The following is an 11,719-nucleotide window of genomic DNA, read 5'->3' on the forward strand; positions in this document are numbered from 1 at the left end:
CAGCAGTAATCTCACATGAGCCGTTAACCATGCTCATATATAGTTCTTTTAATCATCATTTTCAAAATCAACCTCCATCTCCTCTTATGTTCAGATCCACAGTGTTGCTCCTCTGCTTCCTGGGTCTTGTATAAAAATATAAAGCTTGTATCCTGGTATTTGTCACACTTCTGTGTATATTTAATTTTAGTAGGACCCAAAAGAGGAGAAGGAGAGAGGAGGAGTTATGGTTTATTAAAAAAAAAGGCAAACAACAGAAATTGCTTCATGAGGAGGGTGGGAAAACATACGTAAGTACAAACAACATAAACCTGGTTAAACAGACCGAGAACTTAAACACGCTGGAGAGGGGGGATAAACTAAATTCTAACCATACCGGGAAAGCAAGGGAACTTACTAAGAAACTAGGGAGAGGAAGACAGGGGAAAAAACAGAACACAAAACCTGGACCCTAACAAGTGGAGAAAACAAAAACCTAAACAGTGAAACGGAAAGAAACGAATAGAAAACCAAACCTCAGGCCAAAACGTAAGGGGAGAGAGTCCAAACTGAGCAATGAAGGAACACACAACAGAGAGAGAGATGTCCAAACATATTGCCTGTCCGTAGAAGGTTGTAGGGTTTAGTAAAGGAGAGAAGATCTGGCGGGGAACAGTGAGGAGAGCTGGGTATAAGTACACGGGGGCACAGGTGAAAACAATCTGGGTTAATGATAAACAAGAAGCTAAAAGAAACTAACAAGGAAGTCGTGCAGAGGGACTACGAAAAAAATTCCAGGAGCAGGAAGTAAAACTAAAGAGTGACAACATTAGAGAAACACAGCTGATGTAGTCAATCAATTCAGGCTATCTTGGCTGGTTTGGGTTTGATTCCTCTGCTTTTACGATAGCGGTTATTACGTATACTTTTATTGTGAGGCCTAAAAGGATTTCTCAGGTTACCATTGATGTTGTTTTACTGGTCTCTTTGACAAAATGAATTATTTTGTGTAGAGTGGTGTACGTATAAATTGCTGGATTCAGGTTGGACAAATAACTTTGCTTCTCCCTGTTAGGGTCAGGGTTGATGGGTTTGCGCACATTATTCCAACCATCATCCAATCATGTCAAACCAATCATATCAGGCCATGTCTTTTCAAGTCATCTGTCTTAAGTCAAAATCAAGTCAAGTCTTTTATGAGTGTTAGCCAAGTAAGTCTCAAGTCCTCAAAATTACAACGTCATTTTAACTCAAATCATGTAACTCAAGTCTCCCACCTTAAGTATTCATTGTGCTCGCAGTGTGGGAATTTACAAAGCCTCACTTTTCCTGGATGATGAGAAATGACAATAAAGATGCAAAACTAAGGCCCTAATCAGAAAGAACATATTTAAATTCACATAACCTAAGGTGCCTTTTATTGTTGGAAAACACAAACAATTAGTAAAAAGTATTTAAGATGTGTTTTTAAGCTCACGATAGGACACATTTGTGTATGTCTATGATGTGTTTTGTTTACTTCATTGTGTTGCAGTGTCCCCTGTGTGAAAGTTTTAATATTACACTATATGCTGAACTTGACTGGCTCGTACAGATGCAAACACAAACTCACTGAAGAGAAATTCCACACAGTCCATGAGCGAATACAGCATGAATTCTGATTTAGGTACTGTGAACAGAGAGTCAAGTAGAAATGTTAATTACCATCAATTTGGTCCTCATTCAGTAGATTGCATGTAGTAACTCTCTGGTAGTCACAGGGATAATAGCATTTTAAGGTGAATATTTTAACATAGGCATTATATTTTATCATTTTTAACCCTCATTTTAATGTTTGCTGCTTTAAAAAAAACAACAAAACATATTTGGTTTGATTCATATATATTATATCTGATATTGCTTTGCTTTACAGAGGAAACAGTCACGCACAATTCAGTATGTCAATATAAAATGGACGAATTTATTTTTTAAATTTAATGCATTTGCAAATGCTACACCCACATGTGCTTACATGACGCCATTACAAAAAACATCCAGATCCTTTAGATAGAAGTTTGCCAAACACCCAAATTGAACCATTTATATAATTTGAGGTTTCTGCTTCAACTTGTAGCAAAATCTGGTTGAAAATATTTGTTTAAGTCTGGGAAACTAAAGCAGGAACAGAGACACATGGCTGTGAAGTGTATGCACATTGGTGTACAGGATGTGTGAAACTGTTTTTGTGAACAAAGCACCATCTAATGGTGGCCTCTTGCAAATTAAATACCGGTGCTTGTTTGCTGTGTTTACAGTGGATTTTAGCATTGGTGGTAACTAAATAATTACATTTACTGAAGCACTGTATTTTAGACCAAGTCTCAGGGACTCATACTCATTGTATTTAAATTTTAAGTTGCTTTTACATTTAGGAGAACATTGTATTTCTACCTATTACTTTTATTTCACGACTTTTTTTACTTGTTACTTTGCAGATTCAAATTCTTTATACATAATCAAACAGTAAAATATATATATATATATATATATATATATATATATATATATATATATATATATATATATATAAAAAATACTGATTAACCACGTTACACAGAGTATGCAGACCTTTTAGAATTGCTTTGCTTTTAGCAGCTCTACTGTTTATGTTGAACACAAGTCTCTTTAGTAACAAAGATTTACATAATTTTTCTATTATTCTGTGCTTGTTAGTCATATTCACCACTGAGAGTGTGTCAAACAAATCTGGACTACATTTCCTCATTTACATTTTAATAACCTTTAAATTCTGTATTCAAAATGCAGTGTTTTCATAGACAATTATTTGTACTTTTATACAAGAAGTACATTTAAGACCATTTAAAATTGCATTGGAGTATTGTTTAAGGAAATACTTGCACTTCTTTTTTTTTTTTTACTTCTGTTACCTATGGAATTTAAACATCTTTTATCAGGGAAGGAAAGAAGAAGGGGGTGTCTGGAACAGGTTGTGTTTTGGCTTCCAATCGCTTTCAGTTGAAAGCACCAATTGTGAGTGCCTTAGACTGTTTTGGTACTCATATTAACTCATAATACTGAGTTATTATGATTTATTCAAATATAGTCAGTAGAAAGCAAATGTACAGTATTATGACATTACCATGTGTAGCACAGGCAATTTCAAACCCCCTCAGTGCTTTTTACTACAGCCATTTTTCTGGACTGACCTTTGTCGGTGAAGGGAAAGTTTTTATTAAAAACTTTGGCAGCTTTAGACATTTACCCAAACAAAACCTTATATGAAACCATATATGTGTCACAGTACGCATGTAGCATCTGGTCCACAGGGCTGTAATTAAGGGAAAAAATATTGGGAGACATTTTGTGGATGTAGATGCCAATGTTGAACCTCTCTAACCCTGTCGCAGTATCAAATGAGTAGAAGATCTCCTCCAGATCTCTGCTGATGTAACGTGTCACGTAGAGCACGCCACAAGCCATGAAACTGTTGGTCACCCCCTGCTTGTAGACGGAGGTGCGCCAGGTTTGGCCAAGTGTCACCGGTTCACCATCCGTCACCTTGGAAAGCACCAGGTTACCAAAGTCCTGTTTGGTGGTGTAGATCACCCAGACACCAGACTCATCTGTTGCCAGGTCCAAGTCGGTGAATGGGTAGCATTCTTCAAGGTGACAGAAGTTACCCTTTGAGTTATACCTAAAGGACAAAGGTGAGAACTCATGATGTTGGATGGCTAATGCTTTATGATTTGGTTCAAAATGGTAAAGTTAAGGTGATAATAATACATTATTGCAAATTTTTTTTCATTATTTCATTTTCATTTTTGTTCAACAATTTTGCAAGCGATGCGTTGTTTGGGCTACTCATCTTTAGTTTCGGCCTGTGTGTTAGCTGTTTTTAAAATGTGATGTGGACAGCAGTGTTCAAGCAAATAAAGAAAAACTTGTAATAGGCCAAGGATTAATATTCAATTGAAGGTGTGTAGAGTGTTAGATTAGATTATACACAGCTTTTGTTGTGTTCAACTGCATACATATTTATTTATCACACTGGATGTTTCCCTTGTCTTTGATCCATTCTTGCAAATAACAACATATGTGACATCAATTCAAGAATTTAGATGGACACAGGTACATCAGAGATTCATAATTTTGCAACTATCATCTGGGAACAGATGTTTTGCTTTTGTCTGTAATTAACTACACTAAAAGCTTAGAGCGTCGATCACCGATTCAAACTGGTATCTTCAGCGTCAGTGTGTAAGGCAGAAGTTCTTGACTGATCATCTTTATATGTGTGCGCACCCTAAGTATTTGTTTATATTTGTTTATATTCCCGATCCCCTCTGGTTATGTGCACACTTACATTGTTTGTATCTATTCTGAGCCACTTGATCACATATTTTTATATTTACGGTGGCCCTGAAAGCTTAAAGCACTGCAATTTGAGAAGAAACATGCAAATAGACAAAACACAAACATACAAAAGCTTCTTCTTCTTTTCCTTTCAGCTGTTCCCTTACAGGGGTCACCACAGCGAATCATTCCATATGCTCTGCATCCTCTTTTCTCACACCAACTAACTTCATGTCCTCCCTCACTACATCCATAAATCTCCTCTTTGGTCTTCCTCTAGACCTCTTGCCTGGCAGCTCCAACCTCAGCATCCTTCTACAAATATATTCATAGTCTCTCCTCTGAACATATCCAAACCACATCAATCTGGCCTCTCTGACTTTATCTCCAAAACATCTAACATGAGCTGTCCCTCTGATGTCCTCATTCCTGATCCTGTCCATCCTCGTCACTCCCAAAGAGAACCTCAACATCTTAAGCTCTGCTACCTCCAGCTCTGCCTCTTGTCTTTTCTTCAGTGCCACTGTCTCTAAGCCGAACAACATCTCTGGTCTCACCACCATCTTGAACATCTTTCCTTTCATTCTCGCTGATACTATTATCACACAACACACCTGACACTTTTCTCCACCCGTTCCAACCTGCTTGCACTCGCCTCTTCACCTCTTTTCCACACTCTTCATTGCTCTGAACAGTTGACCCTAAGTACTTAAAGTCCTGCACCTTCTTCAACTCTGCTACCTGTAACCTCACCATTCCTCCTGGGTCCCTTTCATTGACACACATGTAGAGCAGACCTCCACCTCTCTAGATTTTCCTCCATCTGCTCCCTGCTCTCACTACAAATCACAATGTCATCTCATCTGTCAGCCTGTCCATCACCAGAGCAAACAAGAAGGGGCTCAGAGCTGAGCCTTGATGCAGACCCACCTCCATCTTGAACTCCTCTGTCACACCTACAGCACACCTCACCACTGTCTTACAGCTCTCATACATGTCCTGCACCACTCTAACATACTTCTCTGCCACTCCAGATTCCTCATACAATACCACAGCTCCTCTCTCGGCACCCTGTCATACGCTTTCTGTAAATCTACGAAGACCTTCTCTGTACTTCTCCATCAGCATCCTCAAAGCAAATACTGCATCTGTTGTACTCTTTCTAGGCATGAAACCATATTGCTGCTCACAAATGCTCACCTCTGCCCTTAGCCAAGCTTCCACTACTCTTTCCTCCAACTTCATTGTTTGTCTCATCAGCTTTATTCCTCTGTAGTTGCCACAGCTCTGCACATCTCCCTTGTTCTTAAAAATGGGCACCAGTACACTTCTCCTCCATTCCTTAGGCATCCTCTCACTTCCATACCTCCACAGGTATGTCATCAGGACCAACTGCCTTTCCACTCTTCATCCTCTTCAACACCATCCTCACTTCACTCTTCACTCTTTAATCTTTGCTACTTCCTGCTCTACACCAGTCACCTCTTCTACTCTTCGTTCCCTTTCATTTTCCTTGTTCATCAACTCTTCAAAGTTCTCCTTCCATCTTCCCATCACACTCCTGACACCTGTCAATACATTTCCATCCTTATCCTTAATCACCCTAACCTGCTGCACATCCTTTCCATCTCTATCTCTTTGTCTGGCCAACCTGTACAAATCCACCTCTCCCTCTTTAGTATCCAACCTAGCATACAAGTCCTCATATGCTCTTTGTTTGGCCTTTGCCACCTCTATCTTCACCTTACGCTGTATCTCCCTTTACTCCTGTCTACTGTCTTCAGTCCTCTCAGTGTCCCACTTCTTCTTAGCTATCCTCTTTCTCTGTATACACTCCTGAACTTCCTCGTTCCACCACCAAGTCTCCTTGTCCACTTTCCTCTTTCCCGATGACACACCAAGTACCCTCCTACCATTATCCCTGATCACATTAGCTGTAGTGGTCCAGTCATCTGGAAGCACTTCCTGACCACCCAGAGTCTGTCTCAGCTCCCCCCTGAAAACTAGACAACATTCTTCCTTTTTCAACTTCCACCACTTCGTCCTTTTCTCTGCCTTTGTCCTCTTCATCTACCTCACCACCAGAGTCATTTTACACACCACCATCCTGTGTTGTCTTGCTACACTCTTCCCTACCAATACTTTGCAGTCACTGATCTATTTCAGATTACGTTGGCATAAGATGTAGTCCACCTGAGTGCTTCTACCTCCACTCTTATATGTCACCCTGTGTTCCTGCCTCTTCTGGAAGAAAGTGTTCACTAGACCCATTTCCATCCTGTTTGCGAAGTCTACCACCATCTGTCCTTCTGCTTTCCTGTCCTGAAGACCAAACCTGCCCATCACATTCTCATCACCTCTGTTCCCTTCACCTACACGTCCATTGAAATCTGCACCAATTACCTCTCTCACCACTGGGGATGCTCTGAATCACTTCATCTAACTCACTCCAGAATTTCTCCTTCTCTTTTAACTCACATCCTACCTGTGGGGCATAACCACTAACAACATTGAACATTACCCCTTCAATTTCCAGCTTCAGACTCATCAACCTGTCTGATACTCTTTTCACCTCTAGAACATTCCTCACAAACTCCTCTTTCAGGATAACTCCTACTCCATTTCTCTTCCTATCTGATCCATGCTAGAACAACGTGAACCCTGCTCCTAAGCTTCTAGCCTTGCTACTTTTCCACCTGGTCTCCTGGAGACACAGTATATCCACCTTCCTTCTCTGCCTCATGTCAATCAACTCTCTAGCCTTCCCTGTCATAGTCCCATCATGGACTGACAGTCCCTACTGTCAGTCCTACATTCTTAGCTTTCCTCTTCTCTCTCTGCCTACGAACACGCCTTCCTCCTCTCATACCAACAGTAGTCCAATTTCCACCGGTATCCTGTAGGTCAACAGCACCAGTCGTGGTCAGTGTTAACCCGGCCCTGACCGGTCTGGTATGGAAGTCATTGTCACGATGTGCATTTTTAATTTGGCATGTGTTTTTACGTTGGATGCCCTTCCTGACACAACCCTCTGCATTTATCCAGACTTGGGACTGGCACAAGAAGACACTGGCTTGTGCCCCTTTCCAATGGCATTAAACAAATATACAAAAACAAGTTCAACAATTTGACAACACAGTTTAAATCAATTTAAACATAAATATTAGGGCTTTAATTAGCATTACTTTTGCTCATTTCAATTATAAATGAATTGAAAGAGAAAGTCGAGCAATGAACCTGGTGCCTTTAGGTAGTTGCACAGTGGTAACAGTTTTGCTGGTGAGGTTGAATCGACAAACAGCATCCTGGTTGTAGCAGTTGTAGTATAAGGCCTCTCCATACATGACAACATTGGGACCCTGGATGGTGTTGGTAGTTGGGTTGGAGGAGTGAATCTGGACATTGCCTTGAAAAACAAGAAGATTGAGAAGGAGCAGATGGAGTGGACTGAAAAAAGGTCTATTTGGACAAAAATGCACTGTTATCTTTTCCTTTTAAATAATATTCGCTTTAATCTGCCATTTCCAGGTGCTTTACGAAATTACTGCTTTGTTTAAATACATATTGTGAAGGTTTTAACGATGCTTAGGAATGCATACTTAGATACTTATTATTATTATTATTCTACTAGCTAGTGTATATTGGTTTGGAGCCAGTCAAATGTTTGTGTTGAGACTGGATCTGAAAACACATCATTCCTCAGTTTTAGGACTTGCAGAAATCTTTTTTAACCCATGAACAATTAATAAAACGAGTAATGTTGAAATTCTGATTTGGTAATAACCTGCAGTTCCTTTTTCTCCAGGCTTTGTGCATATTCAATCAAATGAACAGAAAATCCAATGAACTAATGCCAACACTCGTAATTAAAATACAGCAGTACTGTACCTGGAGTGCACTGCCCAACAATGAGAGCACTGAGGCTCGAATAGCGACGGACATAGTTGGAGTATCTGTTGCTGGAGGTCATCAAGACAAGCCAATACCACCTCTCCTTCCCTGCCTCTGGTTTAGGATCCTGACCCCAGGCTCCATACGGGTAAGAGCCAGGATACTCTCCGGCTGTGTACACAATGGGTCCAGTGATGTTGAGAAACTGGCCGTGGGCACACCTCCCTGAGGGGGAAACATGAACTGAATCAGAGAAGGAAACAAAATGCAACAAAGTGCAAATGTAGGGACACTAAGTGCAGCAGCTTGAGGGAGTCATCGACTGGTTGATAGTCAACCCTAATGCTTAGACATTGTTTTCAGTTAATTTACACATAAGCTTGTAGTGAGAAGAGCCTTTCACAACTCAGCGACCTCATTTGAAGGGGACCTATATGGTGCAAAGCACTAGAGTAGCCGCTAGGTGTCATATAGGAGGAGGAAGAACAAATCAGTTTCTGTCAGTTTACAAGGTAAAATGTAACTCTACAAAGAAGAAGCAATTGCTACAGCTTGTTCTTATTTTCCAATTTTCTTCAGTGAAAGTGACAGAACAAAGGTCACCAAGAGTTGGTATGTACAGTGGTTTTTAGGACTTTACCATGTGGAGCCTGAGTGGGTGGGATGGTGGCGTTGTTTCGTTTTCTGCACTGCTCCAGATCTTTCATCAGATGCTGGTTAGCTTGTCTGCTCTTTATCACATGCATGGTATCGTGCTTTTCCAGCTCCTCCATCTCTGCTTTTAAGTCGTCCAGCTGAGCAACAACAGCACAGCAGAGATCAGAACTTGTTGTCAAATCCTACTGTAAATTAGTGATAATGACTGAGAACATTCGTAGAACGAGAATAGTTTTTTTTTCTACACAAGAATACAGAATTTCTTGTCATTACAAAATTTCCATTATGCATTAATGGAGAAAGAAGGTTAGCATTATATATGTTTTCAAAATATAAGATTTAGGCCCCAGCAATTTGTTAGTTATTGTTAAAGTAGAAGAGTTGTGAGCTGTAATTGATTTGTTTTTATTTATTTTTTGCCTTTTAGCATAGAAACTTATTTTAAGTATGTCTATCTAAAATTTATAACAAGGATATAAAAAAACACAATAACTATTTTAACTATTAACTATTATGACCTTTCCACAGGTGGAGGCTGGTGTACAAAGAGATAATGAATGATATTATACATACTATATATAAAATATTTCTTCATAATCCTTGACAAATATTATACATAAAAAACACAACTGTGTGATTTTAGGTTGTATGCATCATGCATCACTCTGTCAAGGACACGCTTGATGCATTCTTTGAAATATGCAGTTTCCTTATTTCTTTACATTGTGAAAATACATTTTTATAATAATAAAATGTGTGCGTAGCATAACAGCTAACAAAATAGTGAGTAGTAGTGGGAATATGTGTATAATTATTGAAATTATGGCATTTTTAGTTTTGGCAATTTATGCTAAATCCATGCTAGACAAACAAGAGTTTCTGTGATTCCTCATGACAATTATTTTCAAATAATTTCGTTCATGTCAGCCTAATGTTGATACACACTCCAGAGTGTCTAGTAGTGATTATAGCCTGACTATTGAGATTCTCAGTAACTCTAGACAAATTGATTTCTACTATATGTAGATCGTAAACCCTTGAATATGGATTGAAAAAAGTTTAAGAAATCATATAGTGCTTTTTATTCAGAAATCTGCCCTGTTTGCTTGTATGTGTTTGCAGTCTAGTCTTTTCCAGTGTAATTTGGGGGCAACATTCACATACAATCCAATGGCCAGTGCATGAGCTGAAACATATTAATCAATCTCTGTAGAGCTGAGGGGAACTGCAGAGATGGGTAATAATTCCCAGCAGCCATGTCAAGCAGATTGCTTCACATTACACAATTTATAAATCTATGTGTTATTGAAATAACAATAAACTGACTAAAAAGACAATTGGCAGGAAGCTTAGCAGAAAACATAGGCATATCATGAAGATTTTAGAAAACAGTGTAATTTTAGTGCTGTTTTAAACAGAATAGCACAAATAAGTGAACACTTTAATCTGACCTTCACACTGGCTCTTTCTTCTTGAAAAGGACCTGGTTAGAGCAACATGTGCATGTGAATGTACCTGTTTACTGATGTTAGTAGTGAGGCGCTGGTTTTCCAGGGTGGTCTTGTTGAGCTTGTCAATGAGCTGCTTGATATCCGTCATTTCGTTTTCTATCACCTGCAGGCTGAGAACTCCGTAAAGATCTCCATCGTCCTCCCGTTCCAGCATTGACACATCTTTTTGGAGCTGAGGAAGACGTTTCTCCAAGCCCAGCAGCAAACTCTCCATCTCAAGAGTCTGCATGGAGAGCAGGTGGACATTTTAATCACACAGCGTAATATGAGTGCACAGAAGGAGTTTGAGGTGAGAATGAAGAGTTTTATTCTTCACAGTGTAGCTTAGAAAACAACATGAATTGTTACCTTCTGTGGGGTGATGTCGCTGTTGCATTTTGATGCACTGTCTTGCACAGTGCTGAGTTTGTCATGAGGGAACAACTGGTCTGCATCAGCCAGCTTACACACACATTTGTCACCGAGAGTTGCCTGGAATCAATATTACTAAACATGAACACATGAAAAATAAAATCTAATTGCCACATATATTGTGAGTATATCATTTGACCTTTTGACATAAAAAAAATATATATATATATATATATATATATATATATATATATATATATAAACAATAATCAGAGTTTTTACAGTGTTTACTCACTTGTTTAGTGAAAGTGATGAGAGCACAGAGTAGAACGATCACACACTGTTTCATGTTGGAGCAGAGAGCAGAGCTGAATGAGACTGTCACTAGACACACTTTGAATGTGACTGTGTTTCGCTGTAGCATCACCTTCTTACTTGAATGTGTGTGAGTGTGTGATGTGTCATGCTTCCTTCAGAATAAAATCACTTCCTCCTTGTGTTTGGGGTTACAGCAAAACTTAGACTTCTGTACCTGATAAAGTGCATATTCTGTGTACAGTAAGTGATTAAAACAAACAAATTAAACCTTTGAAATAACCTGGATTTACAGTGTATATAGAAATACTGCATGTCCTGATTTGCAAAGCAATAATAAATAATAAATCTAGTGGTGACATTTACAACTGGGTAAAATAAAATAACAGTATCCTACATTAAAATGTTCTTATCCTATTTTCTTTAAGTGCAACGACATAAACCCTGCCTTGAGGTAGCAGTCTTAATATATATTGCATACATCTCCACTGCCAGCACATACGTGTTCAGTTCCACATGGGTGTAACATGTTGATCAGAATTAAATCTCCATGAGGAAGGAAAATGGTGACTAATTTACTAAGATGCAAATACAACATCTTTGTCAAAAATGTGGTAACATTTTAGGAACAGAAAGTCATATCTCTGTGCTGAGCACACAAA

The 11,719-nt window shown here is 39.0% G+C and overlaps 1 protein-coding gene across 2 annotated transcripts; it reads right to left on the reverse strand.

The window, feature by feature from the left end:
* Positions 1-1,917: 1,917 nt before the first annotated feature.
* On the reverse strand, positions 1,918-11,193 carry LOC137126021 (olfactomedin-4-like). Of its 2 annotated transcripts, none has more exons than XM_067502407.1 (7): positions 11,038-11,193; positions 10,740-10,862; positions 10,396-10,614; positions 8,864-9,017; positions 8,221-8,448; positions 7,570-7,738; positions 1,918-3,673 (listed from the first exon to the last, which is right to left on the reverse strand). In XM_067502407.1, the coding sequence occupies exons 1-7, from the start codon at positions 11,164-11,166 to the stop codon at positions 3,238-3,240; spliced, it is 1,458 nt and encodes a 485-aa protein (XP_067358508.1). In that variant the 5' UTR covers positions 11,167-11,193; the 3' UTR covers positions 1,918-3,237. The 2 variants fall into 2 exon arrangements, with proteins under 2 accessions (XP_067358508.1, XP_067358509.1); XM_067502408.1 differs by having other exon boundaries at positions 10,740-10,877; positions 11,038-11,156.
* Between the last annotated feature and the right edge of the window lie 526 nt (positions 11,194-11,719).

The sequence above is a fragment of the Channa argus genome, chromosome 4, assembly GCF_033026475.1.
Source record: "Channa argus isolate prfri chromosome 4, Channa argus male v1.0, whole genome shotgun sequence".
Taxonomy (NCBI): Eukaryota; Metazoa; Chordata; class Actinopteri; order Anabantiformes; family Channidae; genus Channa; species Channa argus.

What these genes read in the sequence shown, in the direction of transcription:
- LOC137126021 (XM_067502407.1), bottom strand. Translation starts at nt 11,166, where the DNA reads ATGCTACAGCGAAACACAGTCACATTCAAAGTGTGTCTAGTGACAGTC. An exon ending in GCGACATCACCCCACAGAAG is followed by an intron (nt 10,615 to 10,739) that starts GTAACAATTCAT and finishes CTCTCCATGCAG; the next exon opens with ACTCTTGAGATGGAGAGTTT. An exon ending in TGTTGGGCAGTGCACTCCAG is followed by an intron (nt 7,739 to 8,220) that starts GTACAGTACTGC and finishes TTGTTTTTCAAG; the next exon opens with GCAATGTCCAGATTCACTCC.